Below are 19,234 nucleotides of genomic sequence, written 5' to 3'. Positions count from 1 at the left end.
TTTTCATCAACCTCTTTAGTGCCTCTAAGACAAGGCCTTTAGCTCCACTGTGCTCACCAGAGCTCTTGATCACCAAACACAAGAGCAACAAAACTACACGTCTCAGCTTTAGGGAACATAACCCTTCAAAGGACCACTGCCATTTCTCATCACAGATCTGCCATTAGGTTGGCTTTGTTCCACTGCTTCTCATTCCAACAAAATACACATCTGTGTCCACAGGGGCTCCTAAAAACCCCTAGAGGACCCCTTGGGAACCACCCGACATGATTCCAGACACTGAGAAAATGCCTCAAATAGGCAAAAGGAGGATTGGAAAAAGCTGATCCTTTTAGTGAAAATCAAAGGTTCACTAGGACATACTGACCACTTCTCAAAACCTTTCTCCCTGACTCTTATTAGTAGGTGACTGAGGTGTTTACCATCAGGAGATGACATCTTTAGAATTCTGAAGAGTATATGTGGCACTGTGCCAGGAGGACACCAAAGCTTTCAGGTCTGAGCAAAGACTTACACTAAATAAAGGGAAGTCTGTGACTCACCCCCAGAGTAGACAATGCCATGCTGCAAGGGGCCCGTGTAGGTACCAATCTTCAGCTTGCCAGTTTTCTGTGAGAAAAGAATATGGACTTCGTAATGCTTTATCCTTCTATCACAATCTCCACCCCAAAATGCTACTTGGCTAGGCAGCCAAATGAATGTCACTTTTGAATTATATTCATTTGAATTAATTTGCTATATCGATTAAGACCAAAACTCTTAGATTAACTTCAAGAGAGATATGGCTAATAAGTTAAAAATACCTGTTTCCTTAGGGAGAGTAGGAGTGGGGAAAGGAGGAACATGAAGGGTCATTGCTCGCAGATAGACCTTCCTCTCAACTTACAGTATCCACCTGACGCAGTACTGTGCCTTCTCCAAAAAAGAGTGGTTTCCGTGCGTCCACCAAGATCAGGTCAAAGTAGGACTGCCATGGTCGGTGGGAGCTCCCAGGCTGAAAAGGGAGAAACAGCAAAAGCCGAAACATCACTCCTAACCTTAAAGCACTCATGTTTCATCTCAATCAGATGAAAGGAATGTAGAAATACTAAGTATGACTAGAAAAATCCCACTATTTTATTAAAAACATATTGTGGCTTACTATAAGCCACATCCTTTTGGAAGCAGGCAAAGTAAAAATATAAGTAATGACTCTAACCTCTATATTTTAAATCATTTCACCTACTTATTAATTTATTTCAAGCAATATAATGTATGAAAGAAAGTGTGCTCACACTCTAAAAATGGGCTATAAGAGGCTCAAAGGGGCTAAGGAGAGTTGCAAAACAAATATGTAAGAGGCAGATTAGCATCAGAACTGAAGTATACAACTGACGTGGAACTATTATTAGCAGATTTCATCGGTTATGTTCTCAGAATGATGGTTCCAGGTACACACTGGTTTTTGGCTTATGTGGCAGGCTAATCAGCACTAATGTAGAAGGTATGCCCATTAACATTACTTCCATCCTGAACTGGAATCATGGCATTAACCTTTTAAGGTCAAGCCAAAGAGCAGTGCATTACTCTGCTTTTAGGTGATCTCAAAACAGTTATTTATGACATTTATTCAAAGAAGCTTAGTGACTAAATCGCAATGAGTATTCCTTAAATCTAAATATGGCCACACTACAGGAATGAAGACTTCTCTGCTAAGTATCAAGGTTAGCTGTTCTTTTGGCACAGAACTCAGCAATAACTAACGGCAGAATCTAGACGTTGGCAAGAATATATACATTTTCTCTGTTTCTTTTAATTACATTATCTTCTTCAACCTGAAAATTCCTTTATTTGCCATACAAATGTAACAATTCTGTATAAAATTTCTTGGGCATAGAATTATTCTGATCTCATCCTACTAAGTACCACACGAATTGCTCTTATTTCTGTCTACCAAGTTTTCAAACTGCTAGCAACTTTAAATTACACTAACTCCTGGCATTACTACTACTTTTTAAAAAATATTTATTTATTTACTTATGTATTTATTTATTTTTGGCTGCACTGGGTCTTCAGTGCTGTGCACAGGCTTTCTCTAGTTGCGGGAAGAGGGGGCTACTCTTTGCTGTGGTGCACGGGCTTCTCATTGCCGTGGCTTCTCTTGTTGCGGAGCATGGGCTCTAGGCGCGCAGGCTTCAGTAGTTGTGGCGCACGGGCTCTAGAGCGCAGGCTCAGTAGTTGTGGCACACGGGCTTAGCTGCTCCGCGGCATGTGGGATCTTCCCGGACCAGGGCTCGAACCTGTGTCCCCTGCATTGGCAGGCGGATTCTTAACCACTGTGCCACCAGGGAAGCCCGACATTACTTCTAATATTAATGAAGATTTCTGAATGGCTCCTGACCAATTCCTTACCCTCAACATTCCAGGATATTAAATGCATTCATTGTTACTAAAGCAACAGTCTATTAAGTTACATAGAGTACCTTGGGGCCATGTGGGAAATCAAACAGGTAAGTCATAATTTTCTGGAAAAAAAAAATCCAACATAAGGTCCATATACTACTTCTGCAAGAGATATATGACACCTAAATAAATCACACACAAGCTTTTTATAAGACATGTCTTTTTCAATACAAGATTCATCACATTCTTGTTTCCTCTAAAGTTTATGAAATCATGGCAGTGGAAGCCAGAAATGAATGCTTCATCATAGCAAACAAATGCAAGCTGACATTCTCAGTAGAACACAGACTTCTAGATTTTTTTGTACACATTCACATCCATATATTCCTATCCAGTTCTTCTAGTGGACTGGAACACATATTTGGAGGTAAGGGGTATCTGAGATAAGGGTGTAGAGATAACTAATGACTCACATGGAAATAATATACCTTGGCCCTCTTACTACTGTTCCTAGACCAACCAAGCCAACTTACTTGCTTACTCCAAATCACCAAATTTCTAAATCAACATTTTACATAAAGAGGATTGGGGAGTGCTGAGCTTCTTGCTAGTACTGGGAACTTGTAACTGTCTTAGCAAAAGTAACACGATAAGGAGTTAAATCATCTTTTCTATATGCTTTAATCATGGCAAAAAATTTTTTTAAGTTAAGAGGTAGTAAATTTTGATGGCTAAGAGTCACAACACCTTAGCACCATCTATTTCTGTCTGGCTCCCAACAGCAGGGAGGGCACGTATGTACACATGTGCAATAAGAAAGGGTGTAACTTCTCAAGTTTTAGAAATGAAGCACAAAGAGACAACAAAGACATTTTAATCAGCACAAATGTTTTAAATAACCCCTAAGAGAAAACCTTCAAGTAGCCAACTGTAATCAGGGAAAATAGTCAAAAGAAATATTTAGAAAAATTTGAGAACCACTCTGATGTATGCTATATATTTTTGCTTTCTTCATTCTGCTTTCAAAATGAAATGGCAATAAAATACCCTCACTTAATAAACTATCTTCCTCATTATAGTCACAGTTCTTTAGTCCAAAATAATTCCTTTGTATAAATAAACAAATATGAATATTAAGCACTTACGTCTGTGTATTTATAGTCACTGTTGGTGGCAAGAAATACTTTCCCTACTTCCTTCATCCGGCTTAGAAGCAAAGGCAGTTTTCCCTGAAATATAATTATGATGATGAGCGAAACACTAAAGCACACAGATATTCCTCCGCTTATGTTGGGGTTATGTCCCAATAATACACCAAACATGACAGCTAGCCAAGCCTACCTTAAACGTGCTGAGAACATACACTGGCCTACAGCTGGGCAAAATCATCGAACACAAAGCCTATTTTATAATAAAGTGGTTGAATATCTCATGTAATTTATTGAATACTGTACTGAAAATGAAAAGTAGAATGGATGTTATCAGTTGTCTACCCCTGTGATCGCATGGCTGACTGGGAGCTGTAGCTCACTGCTGCTGCCCAGCATCACGAGAGTATCGTAGGGCATATCACTAGCTGGGAAAAGAGCAAAATTCAAAATTCCACCTACAGTTTCTACTGAATGTGTATTGCTTTCACACCATCGTAAAGTCAGAAACTCTTAAGTTGGGGACCATCTGTATATATTCATTTACACTGTGGAGTAGTTAAACACTGGACTTTTGTCCACTGAAATAGGAATAGGGGATGCCCTTTAAGGGATGGTTGGTTGGTTGGTTGGTTTCAGAATTTTGCATTTAGAAGACCACATTGTCACTATGCATGAATTAAGTATCATAGATGTAGTATATACATGGTGTATATATAATAGATTTATATATAAAATATATAAATGATTATATGCCTATTAAAAACATATCTCTAACTTCCTCATTATGTCTGCCTCAGGAACGAGTTTAAATTACCTCATAATCTCTAAAAGTAAGTGAATTAAGTGTGTTAGAGATGAGGAGAAGCTGATTTTTAAACATCACCAGCTAAATACTCTATGGAGAGTATTAGATACGGCTTCACTGTCTATACTTTTATTTTATGAAACACCTTGCAGAAGTGACATGATGTGTCATGATGCAACCTAGAAATGTCCAGACCCACCTGCAGATACATGAGGAAATTCTAACTCCTGATGTGACCAGAAAGAAAAACAGCCTTTCCTTCTCTCACAGTAAATAGCTTCCTTCACTTAAATCCTCCTGAACCCCTCAGTGTTCTTTCTTGAAACAACAATCATGGGAGTGGGAGTGGACGGGAAATAGGAGGTACAAAAAATGAAAACAATAAGAAATCTTTACCAAAGAACTTTGAGAAAATAATTGCATTCTACTTTTACTCTGTAAGAAAAGGAAGAAGTATCTCATCTCAGTGCTGTGTGCGTCTGTGTGTACTTTTTATTTTGAAATCATTTCAGACTTACAGAAAAGTTGTGAAAATAGTACAGAGGGTTTCTATATATTCTTTATCCAGCTTCCCTTAATATTAACATCTTAACCCCAGTATAATGATCAAAACTGGGCTTCCCTGGTGGCGCAGTGGTTGAGAGTCTGCCTGTCGATGCAGGGGACACGGGTTCGTGCCCCGGTCTGGGAAGATCCCACATGCCGCGGAGCGGCTGGGCCCCTGAGCCATGGCCATTGAGCCTGAGCATCTGGAGCCTGTGCTCCGCAACGGGAGAGGCCACAACAGTGAGAGGCCCACGTACCGCAAAAAAAAAAAAAAAAAAAAGATCAAAACTAAGAAATTAACATTGGCACAATGCTTTTAACTAAACTACAGATATTTAAAAATTTTATTAGGTTTTCCACTAATGTCATTTTAAGTATTTTAAAGCTTTCCTCATTATTCCCTGTTTATAGGTTAAAGACAATTTAAATAATAGTCACACATATGTACTTTTTTTTTTTTTTTTGCGGTACGCGGGCCTCTCACTGTTGTGGCCTCTCCCATTGCGGAGCACAGGCTCCAGATGCGCAGGCTCAGCGGCCATGGCTCACGGGCCCAGCCGCTCCGCGGCATGTGGGATCTTCCCGGACCGGGGCACGAACCCGTGTCCCGTGCATCGGCAGGCAGACTCTCAACCACTGCGTCACCAGGGAAGCCCCATATGTACATTTTTTAGATGATCTGGTGCTGTGGTTATGATTCAGGATACATTTAGGTGTGATTTTGGCTTTACTACTTATTAACTGTATGAACTTGGGCAAGTTGTTTAAGTCCCCAGTCTCTTCATCTATAAAGCAGAGGTAACAGTAACTAACTCACAGTTATATGGAAGATTAAATGGGATAATGAATGTAATCACTTAGCACAGTGATGTGCGCAAAGAAACCACTCTAGCTGCTGTTATTGTAATTAGAGCTAAAAGGACAAATGAAATACTGGGTCTTCTTGCCTAACAACAAACAAGAAAAACTAAAACCCATGCTCCGGCTGAAAACTCTTGGTGATTATACTCGGAGTGTGTTAAACTGCTACGACAGAAATATCTTCTCTTGTCCACTTCATTATAAATAAGCTTGTTATTAATTTCCCTAATAGGTAAAGGAAGCTATCATGCACATCTATTTTTCCCTTTATTACTTACATCTTTGACTACATACTTCTCAAGATTTTCAACTGTCTTTTCCTTAAGGGAACCCTAGAGAAAGAAAAAAGGAAGGAAGAAGAGAACAAAATCAATTTTTAAGTTTATTATAAAAACTGTGACTACTGTCAGCCTAAATGCATTTCTTAAGTATTTCCAGAAAAGCAGATAAACTAAACAAGGCCAGGATAAAGTGGCAGATGTGATGTGCTGCAACTCCACCTCCAAAATGTATTTAAAATATAAAACTATTTTTATTTTAAACCAGAAATCAAAAGGCATTTTATATTTTATTCAGCACAATTTATAATAAATGTAAACATAATATTACTTAGTTAATGTTATTGGCCAAGTGGGAGGTATTTGGAAAAAACAAATGGACCACAGTCATCCCGAAAGGATATGGTAAGTATAATCCTAATGCTAAAATCTCTTCCAGTAAGTCTGGGAAATGCAAACTGAAATAAGATCTAGAAGCCAAGCACCACCACTGAGGAAAGACCGGCATTACCTCTGTAAGCAGGACAGCCAAAGACAAGGACAGAAGTATTCTAGACAGCTATCACCAGAGGCAGATCCCCCCACCCCCTTTTTTTTAAACAGATGAACAATTCTGCTCTATTTGCACTTGGAAAGTTAATGTCAGACCATAGAAAACACATGCCAGGCAGTGAGCAGGTGAAGCAGCAGCTCCTAGGTACCTTGTAATGAACCCAGTCAACTGCATCTCTTACATCCTGGAACATACTCCGGTAAGACATGAAGAGGTCCCCATCTTTAAATCCGGTTTCACAGCTAGAGAAAGATAAAAAGAACATGACAGGGAATCCAAAATGAATATCAAGCATTGCCCAGGGGACCCAAAGGTTCCACTGTCACATAATAAAGGCCGTGTGGCTAATTTGGAAAATAATTACTCCCTAATGAAAACCCATTTTGACCACCAGAGATGACTACAGTGTTCAATGGAATACAATAACTGCGAACAGATGCAAAGTGGTAGAAGAATATACTGAATGGAAGCTAAAAGGCCAGTTCCAAAAGTATCAGGTCCTTTATCACTTTTAAGAAACAGGTTCCCATCAAAGAAACATTTAAAATTGGTAATTTAGGTTCTCTCCACCCTCACTTTTCTGACGTCGTCTCGAGGTACTAAGGTATCGTCTATTTTCTGTTTGTCTTAGTGACTTAGTGCTCCACCAAATTTAGTGCCTTGAAGTGGATAAGGCCTAAAGAGGATAAGAAGTTGGCAAACTCTGGCACATACGGCTGAACTTACAATTCTCCCTAGAAAGGAAAGGATAACTTTTTTAAGACTTAAGCAAAATTTTACTTCGGGGAGGATAAACAGTATTTACTACTTAATTAAATCTTGCTGGGCCTGGGAATGAAACTACATTACCATCCCTGAATGGCTCCTGGGTAGCTGCTGTGAAATGAGTTGGGGGGTTTTAGTGCAATTCTGCTTGGACAGATAGTCATCACACAAACCTCCCACTCAGTTGTCACAATTAGCACCTCTGCTGGCCGTCTTCATTCCCAGGAGAAGCCAATCAGAAGTGGTCCCTTCCAAACATGGCTGCAGCACACTGGCAAGGAGAGGGCCGTGTGGGAGGTGAGAGCCTGCATGGAGCTGCTGGTGCTGTTCCATCTCTCAGGCTGGCAATGTGGCATCTTTCACTAGCACTAAATTCACTTCAGAAAAGCAGAAGAGACCTGCAGTGGCCAGTTCTCTAAAACCCTGTACATTAATTTTTAAAAAAAATCAATTGGAAAAAGAAAATTATAGTATATACATACCTGGTATATCTGGGACAATTAGTAAAAAAATCTACTAGGCAGGCCAACAGGTAGGTCTCTGAAAAATGAAGAATAGATATTCATAAGCTAGAAGTGAGATAATGAAATTTGTTTCATTATGTCCTTGCGCAAAGACAAACGATCATGGAAAGAAGGGAAGGCGTCAGTATATATAAGCATAGAATAAGCATAGAATACATAATATATAAGCATAGAATGAGTCTACCTGGTAGGTTGAACAGTGTGTTCAGAATGTAAAATCTTTCAGTGTCATCTCGCTGAATAAATTTATTTGGATACTGCTCTCTAGTTTCTGGTCTGAAAGAAAAAATTTTACATTAACTGACATTCAAAAATAACATTATAACTGAGACATATTCATCATTCAAAAATTTATTCAGATATTTTGGTGGCTATGTGCAAGGCAGGGTTCCAAATAATACACATGGCAGGACTTCCCTGGTGGCGCAGTGGACAGGACTCCGTGCTCCCAATACAGGGTGCCTGGGTTCTATCCCTGGTCGGGGAACTACATTCCACATGCACACTGCAACTAAGTAAGGGTTCGCATGCCACAACTAAGGAGCCCTGGAGCTGCAACTAAGGAGTCCCTGTGCTGCAACCAAGACCTGGCGCAACCAAAAAAATTAATAAGTAAATATTTAAAAAACCCAAAAAACACATGGGTAGCTCTGAAAAGGAAGAAGCTTGGTTCCAGCCCCTAAAAAGTTCTCAGTCTGGCAAGGGAGGTGAGTCACATACACAGATAATTACAGCAAGGTAAAAAAATCACAACTACAAGCAAGGTGCGAAGAGCTATGAGAAAACCGAAGCAGGGGAGACCATTTCAACTTAAGGGGTAGAGAGAAATGAATGTGGGAATGTGGAGAGGAAAATCTTGGAAGAATTCATGAAAATGGTAGCATATGAGCTGGCCCTTGAAAGCTAGACAGACGAATCCAGAAACTAGTCTGAGAAAAGGGAACAGAGAAAAATAAAGCTAGAAAGTCGAATTGAGGCAATTATGCTATTGTTTTTGTACTTCATTCAGGGGCAACAGTGCCACTGACAGTTTTGGGGGTTTTTTTTGGCTGCATTGGGTCTTTGTTGCTGCCTGCAGGCTTTTCTCTAGTTGCCGCGAGCGGGGGCTACTCTTCGTTGCAGTGCGTGGGCTTCTCATTGTGGTGGCTTCTCTTGTTGCAGAGCACGGACTCCAGGCGCACGGGCTTCAGTAGTTGTGGCACGCAGGCTCCGTAGTTGTGGCTCACGGGCTCTAGAGTGCAGGCTCAGTAGCTGTGGCGCATGGCGTAGCTGCTCCACAGCATGTGGGATCTTCCTGGACCAGGGCTCAAACCCGTGTCCCCTGCACTGGTAGGCGATTCTTAACCACTGCGCCACCAGGGAAGTCCCCACCAACAGTTTTTAAGCAGAAGGATAAAACCATCAGAGCTGAACTGTAAAAATATTAAATTAGTAGGAGCTTTAGGATAAAACCGAGGAAGAAATGTGATGTGTTGCAAAAATGGCTACAAATTCTTCCTATCCTTTTGTAATGTGACTTTGCAGTTTTTCTTATTAAGAGGCTCAGTCTGTTTCTCCATCCTTGAATACAGGCTTGAATGGCAGCAAATGGGATCCAAGCAGAGACTTGGAAAACACTTGTGTATTGGGGCTTTCCTACTCTTGCTGCACTTGGAACTCTGAGACTGCTATGTGAATGAGAGTGAGATAACCTGCTGGAGGATAAAAGGTTACATGTAGAAATGAGGTGCCCCAGTCAACAGGCTGCCAACTGCCAGACATGTGAGTGAGGCCATTCTAGATCAGCTGAACAATCCCAGAATTGCCCAGCTGACTCTCAGAATTTTGAGCTAAATCAAATGGCCATTGTTTTAAGCCAGTACGTTTTGAAGTACTTTATTATGCAGCAAAAACTAACTGACACAGAGACAGAGGCCTGGGAAGTCAGTTAGGGGATTACTGTAGTAGTCCAGTTGAGAGCAGGAGGGGCATGTCCTAGAGTGGGTGCAAAGGAAATTAAAGAGAATTATTCAAGAGAGATTGCCAAGGTAAAATGAACAAGACGAGGTAACTTATCGGATGTGGTAGATGAGGAACCTAAGAGCCAAAGATGATGCTGCTCACACTAAGGTGTCTCTGAGAGGATGGTGGTACCATAAACAGAATCATGAAAACTAGATAAAAAGTAGATATAAGAGGAATTCTATTTTGGATATGTTAATCTAAAAGTAAACATTTTTACAGGCAATTAGAAACAAAGGTCAAGAACTTAAAATAGAGATTCAAACTTGAGAGATAGCTGGGATCATCTCTGCACAGGTAATAAATGAAGTCAGGAAGACTATTAGAGCAGAAGAGGCCACTTAAGAGTGCAGAGAAAGAAGAGCAGACTGAGACTAGATCCACGGAGGATATTCAGAGTTTAAAAGAAAATGCCAGTGAAAAAAACAGAAGTTAGAGATGCATGAGAACCTTGAAGAGTGAAATAAAACACTGCAACAAGAGGAAGGGGATAGTATTAATAGTATAAAAATATTACAGAGAGTATATATAAGGGTGGGATAGGGAGGGTGGGAGGGAGACGCAAGAGGGAGGAGATATGGGGGTATATGTATATGTATAGCTGATTCACTCTGTTATAAAGCAGAAACTAACACACCATTGTAAAGCAATTATACTCCAATAAAGATGTTTAAAATATATACATATTACAGAGAAACAAAAAGGGAGAAAAACTAAAATATAAAAATGCACAGTCCTCACAGTAAAATATGAAGATTAACTATTTTGAAAAAAGGACACCAAATTTAAAGTTCATACTCAGAATAACTTGGGTAAATTCCTGCTTGTGTTTGTTAACTACAAATGGCATAAACTCTAGTTAGGGATATAAAATCACATTAGCTCCCTGTCTTAGTCACCCTTCTGAAATAAGTGTTCCCAATAAAGAATAACTTTATGGAATAGCATATCTTCTAGCCTTCCAAGATTTTCTATAATGAAAATTAAGGCAGAAGGGAACAGTAATGATACGCTTTCCTCAGTCAGGTTTAGTAAGATGACATTTTCATCATTAAAGAATAATTCCTTTACCTAAATATAGTTATTTATTAGGCAATTAGAACCCAAACAGACTTATAAATACAGTTAGTGATTACATTTTGTTTACTATATTTGTTTTTTTGGGTTGTTTTTGTTCTCTCTTAAATTTTATTTTTGGCTGCGTTGGGCCTTCGTTGCTGCACACGGGCTTTCTCTAGTTGCAGCGAGCGGGGGCTACTCCTCGTTGCAGTGCGTCGTGGGCTTCTCATTGCAGTGGCTTCTCGTTGCAGAGCACGGGCTCTAGGCACGCGGGCTTCAGTAGTTGTGGTGCACGGGCTTAGTTACTCCGTGGCATGTGGGATCTTCCTGGACCAGGGCTTGAACCCATGTCCCCTGGATTGGCAGGCGGATTCTTAACCACTGCGCCGCCGGGGAAGCCCCTACTATATTTGTTTTACTTTTTGTTTTTTTAAACGTTTGGCCGCGCCTCACGGCTTGCAGGACCTTAGTTCCCCGACCAGGGATCGAACCTGCACCCTTGGCAGTGAAAGTACGGAGTCCTAACCACTGGACCACCAGGGAATTCCCTACATTTTGTTTAAATTAAGTGTCAAGTCATGCTAGTATACATTTAAAAAAAATTAATTCATGGGGAGGTAATGTATCATAAAGGAAGGGATGCTAGACTTGGAGTTGGGAAGAAGACGGTTATACTACAGTACTGCTAACTATCTGTGACCCACAGAATAAAGACTTGATCTTAATATTATCCTAGTCTAAAGCTTTAAAAGCCTTTACCATTGTCTTAAAAGAGGCTCCAACTCAATTGGCAAGGCATATTAGGGGATGCTTGCTGGAGCCCTAATTTTCCTTCCAACCTTGTCCACCACTATACTTCAATAATTATCTTCCTTTCCCTCCACCTTCATTCTGTCCTTCTCCATGGACTTTTTTTTTTTTTATTTAACTCTAAAGACTGTACAGTGCCAAGTACTGTTTGAATGAGTCTGCATTTAATCATAAATGACTTATTTCTGAAACAATATTAAATGTATTTCCAAAGGAGCTATTTGGAAACTTTATTGGCTTATTTGCGGGGGAAGAAAGGAGGTCTATAGATCTTGAGTAAGTAAATCTAATTGTAGTACTAATATATAGAATTTCTTCTCTTCCTTTTCTTCTCTGACTACACCCCTACCCAGCAACACAAAAGTCCATTTCAGACGTTCATAAATAGAACCTTGGTTCATCACCATTGGGATTCTGAATTGTAGTGAAAATATCTATACATAAAATAGCTTGGGTTTTTAGTACTATTTGCAGTCACTTCACATTCTAAATCCTGCCTTTTGATATTCATGAACTTGAACAAACCCCTCACGAGAGGAACAGTGAAAGGAAGATAGATATAACCACTGGCCTAACCAGATGTGTCAAGGTAGGGTGTTCACTTCATACTGTTCTCACTATGTACACCTGAAAATTGTTTAGCCTGTGTAACGCCAGCTGAAGAGTCTTGTAACATATGATTCAATTCCAAATAGGGCATTGCTGTGACCTCAGATTTAAAGGAAACTCTGGTACAGTTTCTGTTAGTTTGTGTCTCTTATCACAAAATGTACTTACCAAAAAGACACTGTCTCTTTAACAATTTCATTGTAGACTGTGGTTTTTACTACTTTGCTATTGAAAATAAATAACAGACTGACACTTAACCCATTTTGATTTTAAGAGTTGCTGTGATCCTAATACAGTGTCAGTAGTAAATTAGGTAATATAACAGTAGAGAAAATATATACTGTAATTGTAAAGCCACAATTATAGAAACTGTCATATTGTGGCACTGTGATTTTTAAAGAAAAAATTGAGATGTTTCACAAAAAAAACACTAGATACTAAATTTTATCTGCTGTTTATTACTGGGGTGAAAAGTCCAAATTAGTAAGAATAGTGGAAATATTCTAATTATGAAAATAAAACGTATCCTTATTTGTTTTAAATAGTGTCACTCTGTATTCATTTTTAACCCCATGTTTTAAAAATTTTTAACCACATGATCAAATACCTGAAGGTACTCATTGTAATATAAAAAATAATGTATTAGTTGTTAAAAATCTCAGTCATTTACATTGCTGTAGTTTCAAATTTTTCAAAGCACTTTTACATACATACCTCTTCTGAGCAGCTACCTGAGAACTGTATTACAAAGGAGAAAATAAAAATCTTAGAATTTCAAATAAGTCAAAGCCACTACAGTTCTTTTTGGGCAAGTTTCAAGATTAGCTTTGTCGTATGCTATATAATTAGAAGGCACTAATTTAAACAAAATGTAACTGCTAACTATATTTATAAGTCAGTTTGGGTCCTCACTGCCTAATAAATAATTTTTAAGTATCCTTATGTAAAGGAATTGATCTTTAATGATGAGGGAATAGGAAAATATATTGTATTTGGGGAGACAATATCATCTTCATATTGTTTGACTACAGAAACACGAGAAAGAGGTTAAAGGTTCTTTGAACTCACCCCCTTATGAAGTTAAATCCATGTGCACAGACCAAGAGGTTTCCATAGGCATCAACTTTCAGAAGATTTCCGTATAGTGTATCAAAGACAAGTCCCCTATGTAAAAATGAAGACATCACCAATCATGCAAAGTAATAAAGGCAATAATCTAATGGAGTATTTACTCCATCACCACAAACCAACCCTCACCTTATTCAGGTTTTATGGCAGCTCAAGTATGTCCCCAAACAATATAACTCTAGAGGCTAAAGTGAGTGAATAAAGTCTTAAAAACGAATCTCAGAACAACTAACAAATATTTACTCTGTCCAGATAAATAATCACAACTGTTTTATGTGAGAAATAAGAGCTTAATCAAACAAGGTATAAACAATAGTTCCTCTTAATACAGCTGGTTCTGTCCTAAAACAGAGTCTCTCTTAATTTCCTTGGACAACTGAGCTGCCTTATATTTCCCTCTGTTACATGTTGTATATGGGACATATATGATGGCATCTCAAAATAAGCATCATCTTTCTTCTTTTTTAAAAGAGTTTTTTGGTGTGGACCAATTTTAAAGTCTTCTATTGAATTTGTTACAATATTGCTTCTGTTTTATGTTTTGTTTTTTTGGCCATGAGGCATGTGGTATCTTAGCTCCCCGACCAGGGATCGAACCCACACCCCCTGCATTGGAAGGCGAAGTTCCAACCACTGGACCGCCAGGGAAGTCCCAGCATCATCTTTCTTAATGTCAAATCTTTCTTATCAAATCTAGGAATGCAAACTGCCAAGAAGCCTCCTGATTACCAAGTTAAATATATTAGCAAAACATGTAACCACTCTCCAATAGCGTAAGAGAAGAACATCTGCGATTACTGCCCATCAATTTTAATAATCTCTCTTCTTTCTCATAAATGGATCTTCTTTAATAACAATAAACTAAGTTCAAAGTTCAAGTCAGGAACACAAAATATATGGTGTACATGAAAGGTTTCATGGTCATTTCAGAATCAACACCAACCAAAAACAAACAAAAAACACAAAAAAAACCCAAAGAATCTTTTGATGCTTTGTTGGTTTTTTGTTTGCCTGGGGGAAGTTTTTTGGTTGAGGATGCATTTGGAATTATTAATTTGGGGGACAGAAGGAGGAGTCTTAATCCAAAAATAATCCTGAAATATTACCTGGTAGGGAATGTAGAATCATATGCAAAGCTGAGCAGCTCCTGAGGATAGCCAATAGAAACTAATCTCTCCACGGTAAGCTCAAAGCCAAGGGACTCATACTCCGGGGACTTGTACACTGCACAAAGAGGAGGTTCTCATTAAAAGAATAGCCACTTAAAATAGAAGGCAAATGAGCGAATTTCTACTTTCCCAATTCCTCTCTCCTCCTAAATCTGCCATTTTTCTTCGTTTCCTTCAAACTCCATGTTTTGTACCGCCCTGAGTAATCACAGAACTCAACTGTCAGTCTGTGGAAATAGGTCATATTATAGTAGGAGGAGCAGCAACAAGATGAATTATCAGGCATTTCAGAAGAGTTCCTTCATTCTTAGGAAACCTAATCCCCAAATTATTTCCTCTTTATTCTTTCATGCCCACAATCTAAAGGCAGGCGGGATCATGTAATATGCCCAGCTGTGATATTAACCATGAGAATATAATTAATATAAAACTAGATAGGTCTATGTATGTTGAAGTCCTCACTGTTGTGCATGATTGGCGTAGGAATCCTTCAAAATTAGTTGTTGTTTTTTTCTTTTTTTTAAAGAGCAGTCTATTTTTAGAATTCCTATCTGGCTTAGTAGTTACTTTAAACTCCTTCTCCAATCAGCATGACTCCATTTGTTAGGATTTACTTGTTTTCTTTATCAGCCCTGACAATGTCATAGCCATCAAAATTGCATTTTGCAAATTATTAGTGCTAAAACAACCATAAGAAGACATGTCTGAGATAGGAAAATCTGGATATGAATTGGGAATTAGACATTGAAGAATTATAACTCATTTTATTAGATCTGATTATGGAAGAATGAGTACGTGCAAGTATATATATAAAATATATATACCTCCTTATCTGCCGAAGAAGAATAATGAGTTTTTTACAGGTGAAATAAAATGGATTTTGGAATATGGGGCTTTCTCTCTAATATTATATGTCTGAAGTTTTCTATAACGAAAAATCTTTTCAGAATCATTATTGCAGTTTAGTATAAAGAAAATGTTGCTCCTTTAAACAGGTTTCTTCCAAATGAAAGATGTAGGTAGGCAACCATCCATCAGTCTCTAGGGTGGGTAAGCCATATTAAAACTAAAAATAAAAAGACCTGCAATCTTGCTAAATGCCAAATGAGGATTAAAAAACACCCCCAAACATCCTATTCTTTTGTCTCATAATAATTAAACTATTATTATTATTATAGTTCTACCTATAATTAACATATATAGCCTATGGCTCAAACTGATTCTTCATTGCAATTAGTCTGCCTATCCAAGTTAGTGCTAATGTTTTAATGAGTATGATTCAACTTTCCCTTTCCAAAAACAATCCTTTAGAATATTTCTGGAAATACATAAAAGAAAACAGCAATAGTGGTTTCCTCCACAGAAGGGAACTGAGTGACTAAGAGATAGGGGAAGGAAGAAGACTTTCATGTACCTTCTTCTGTACCTTTAAAACTTGTTAACATATTAATGTATTATCTATTCTTTCTAATTAAACTGAAATTTAAAAAAAACAAGGTGAGATTTTAAAATCCTTTAATAAACATTTGTCATATTTATAAGCCTCAAAATTTTAAGGTCCTTTAGGAGATGCTTAAGTCTCATCTCACCAGAACAATGCCAAAAGAAGCTGTCATTTCGTCTGTGGTCTCAGGGGTAATAATAATTTAAGGCTAATGCTAACCCTGGCTAACATTTTCAAAACTGGCTATATTTTTCTCCTCCCCTCAATTCCAGCCCCATCCTCACCCATCCCTGCCCACAAAATTTTTTGAATCCTCAAGTGTGGAATTCTTAAATTTGAATGATGTACACTGTGGTAAAGGAAGTGCTATATATTCATACATGCTAACAGAATAAGAGCTGGTGTATTATCATAAAACCAGGAAAGTCTGGTATCCATTGATGTCAATTTGAATTATTTTGAGAGTATAAAAGAATATCTCACCCCACCCCGTGCTTCCACCTCAATTGAAAGTGAATTTCATTTTAACAAAATTTTCATAAAACAAAAATTACTTCTCAGTCCTAACAAAGCCCCACTTACGTCCAACAATATTTAATGGAACAAAATTCCAGTATAGCTCAGTAATTTGGATAATCCATTGACATTCATTCTCATAGGATTTGGCCCATATAAAATGTTTTCAATTATTAATTTTTCAGAAAGATAATTTGCTGGATATGCCTTAAGAATGGGAGACAGAAACAAAACTTAAACACCCTCCACCCAGGCTCACCCCTAAATGAATAATTTTCCCTAGTTAGCGAAGTGATGGAGTAATAGTGATTAAAATCTATTTCTATGAGGCAATTCAGATTGAAACCCAAATCAATTTATTCAGAATTTTTGGTGAAAAAAAATGTGTGAGGGCAGAGATCTCAATTCCCCATTTTGCCACCATAAAGAATAGAATAATAGAAAATAAAACACTATACTCTTGTCACATTGTGTTTATTCCAAGGCAGGACTTCCAAGTGTTCAACTGAGATGACTTTCTAGAAATTCCACCTACAGAAATAAATACTTTAAATTTCCTTTCTCTCAATGAGTTTAGGGTGCTTCCAAAAAATACAGTGTATTTTCCCCATTTGCTAACTTGAAGTTACACAGCATGTAGAAACATCAGCTGAAGCCAGAATTTCGGTCTCCCTGAGTCTCATCCAAAGCTTTTTGTGGTGGCATGTAGTGCCACTGTTAAAAATGAATTTCTAGATTAAGTAGTCCGTCAACATTTAAGCTTGGGTGTTGAAATACACTACTCTCCCTCCAATTTCTTTCAACTAGTCCAAAAGAAACTGCTCTAATCACAGGTGGGAATGGATTTAGCAAAGAGAGTCCAAGTTCCACTCTGACAACGCTATCTATTTCACTAAGCTCTATATTAATCAGTAAGACCTACAAGGTATTGACATTTTCTCATAAGCTTCCTGGATAATCATTTCAGTAACACGAACTCCCAGGTCATTAAATCAGCTGCTAGAGAACTGTACAGTACAACCAGGGCTGGAGAAGCAGAATTGCAGCTACACAGAGCATGAATCTAGATGTCCCTTGGGAATAATCACAATTTGTTCTGACCTGGTGGTAAAAATGACAATTCCTGAACCCTACAAAGTACCATCATGCCTTAAATAAACAGATAGATAGATAGATAGCAAAATTTCTTTTTTAATCAACCAGGCCCTTCAAAGTCAGCCTGGACATCTGTGCAGAATCATATATATCACCTCAGACTAGAGCTCTATATGCCCTCCACAGCTGCAAAGGCTCTAATTTCAATTTGTCTGGCAAAACTGGCAAGTAAATGATGCAGAGCTTCAAACTCAGTTCTCACAACTGACTTTCCAAAACACTGCCAATAGCTTCAAGAGTCAACACAGCCTCACACATTCACTGCTTATTTCTTTTTCAAGAAGGTTCTCAGGCCTATTCTAATTTACCCAATATCCAAAGACAAAGGAAGAGGTTATTTTAAGGGCCAGAGTCCAAAAAAGAAGACTGCTTCAGGCACCAGGGCAGCACACTGTGTTCTCAGGTTACGTAACCAGACTATAAAGAGAACAACCAAAGCTTTGAAAGCTGAAGCTACTGAGAGCATTTAAAGATATTCTTTACTTCCTAATCCGCGAGGGAAAAACAGTTCTTCAAAAAATATCAACTGCGTGTTGTGGAGATGAAAGTTGTGCACTGTTTTGAGTAGATTTTGTTCATACAAGATAGAATCTGGATTAGTGGAGACAGTCCCTTTAGGTGAGCTGAAAACTTTCTGCAGGGAAGTCTGGAATTCTCATGCACTTTTTACCTTTGCCACCAAGACACACTGTGTAGTAGTTTATATTAGACAAAGGAAGGGCAAACCTCTACAGAGGTTCCAGCCTAGCAGAATGCTGCTGCCAAAATGAGAACTCACATGAGGCAGATGCAGATGCAGAGTGTGTCACTCCAGTCTTGAAGGAGTTACACTGGCACTCCTGTTAAAAAACAAAACAAAGCAACAAAACAAAACAAAAACAAAAACTGGTTTTAAAACTGTTGTGATGGGCTGGAACAGAGAGATACCATTTGGAAATTGGTATTAATAGGAGTTACTGCCTCCTATTTAGAAGCCTCTGACCATCACTTAAATTCATCTAATTAGCCATAACAAAACAAGGGTATTGAAGATAATCTTAAGTATTATACATTATTTAACTTTTCCGGTACCCTGAGCCTGGAATACAAGCCAAGTCTGATCCTGAAATGTTAAGTCAAAAGACAAACAGAAAAATAAATTTCTTTTGTCTTAGTTTATTTTTTCTAGCACATTTCAGGTTTATACGATAGAAACTGAATGCAACTGGTAAACAGCATTTAAAATTGAACTATAGTAAGTGAAACAGACTAATAAAGGATGCAAAAATAAACCTGAGCAGTCTCATCTTGCTTTTAAGTACCCATTTAAACTAAGTCTACCTGTACCTATCTACCTACTTTTCTACCCTTCTAACACCTAATTTTGTATTCTTGATAAAGATAAAAACCAATGTCACCCTACTAAAAATCTAACCAGATGTCTAAATATGAAATAGAGGGTAAAAATTTTATTTTGATTCTGTGAGTGTATATTTGCC

At 38.2% G+C, this 19,234-nt stretch overlaps 1 protein-coding gene across 6 annotated transcripts in view; it reads right to left on the bottom strand.

The window, feature by feature from the left end:
- NT5C2 (5'-nucleotidase, cytosolic II) overlaps nucleotides 1-19,234 on the bottom strand; it is a 105,087-nt gene that overhangs the window by 4,684 nt on the left and 81,169 nt on the right. For 4 of the 6 annotated variants that reach the window (XM_081228511.1, XM_081228512.1, XM_081228513.1 and 1 more), the window contains 10 exons: nucleotides 14,579-14,696; nucleotides 13,413-13,508; nucleotides 8,050-8,141; nucleotides 7,824-7,881; nucleotides 6,725-6,818; nucleotides 6,024-6,077; nucleotides 3,528-3,611; nucleotides 2,463-2,504; nucleotides 887-994; nucleotides 543-609 (listed from right to left, as the gene is read on the bottom strand). In XM_081228511.1, coding sequence (XP_081084637.1) covers nucleotides 543-609; nucleotides 887-994; nucleotides 2,463-2,504; nucleotides 3,528-3,611; nucleotides 6,024-6,077; nucleotides 6,725-6,818; nucleotides 7,824-7,881; nucleotides 8,050-8,141; nucleotides 13,413-13,508; nucleotides 14,579-14,696 — 813 coding nt within the window. Of the gene's footprint in view, nucleotides 1-542; nucleotides 610-886; nucleotides 995-2,462; nucleotides 2,505-3,527; nucleotides 3,612-6,023; nucleotides 6,078-6,724; nucleotides 6,819-7,514; nucleotides 7,679-7,823; nucleotides 7,882-8,049; nucleotides 8,142-13,412; nucleotides 13,509-14,578; nucleotides 14,697-19,234 lie in introns of those variants that run through there. The other 2 variants (XM_081228516.1, XM_081228515.1) reach the window with 2 other exon arrangements.

Source organism: Mesoplodon bidens, assembly GCF_964165515.1.
Source record: "Mesoplodon bidens genome assembly, chromosome: 1".
In the NCBI taxonomy this organism is placed as follows: Eukaryota; Metazoa; Chordata; class Mammalia; order Artiodactyla; family Ziphiidae; genus Mesoplodon; species Mesoplodon bidens.
The sequence above is the reverse complement of the archived record's forward strand: the minus strand, read 5'-3'. Positions and strand labels throughout refer to the sequence as shown.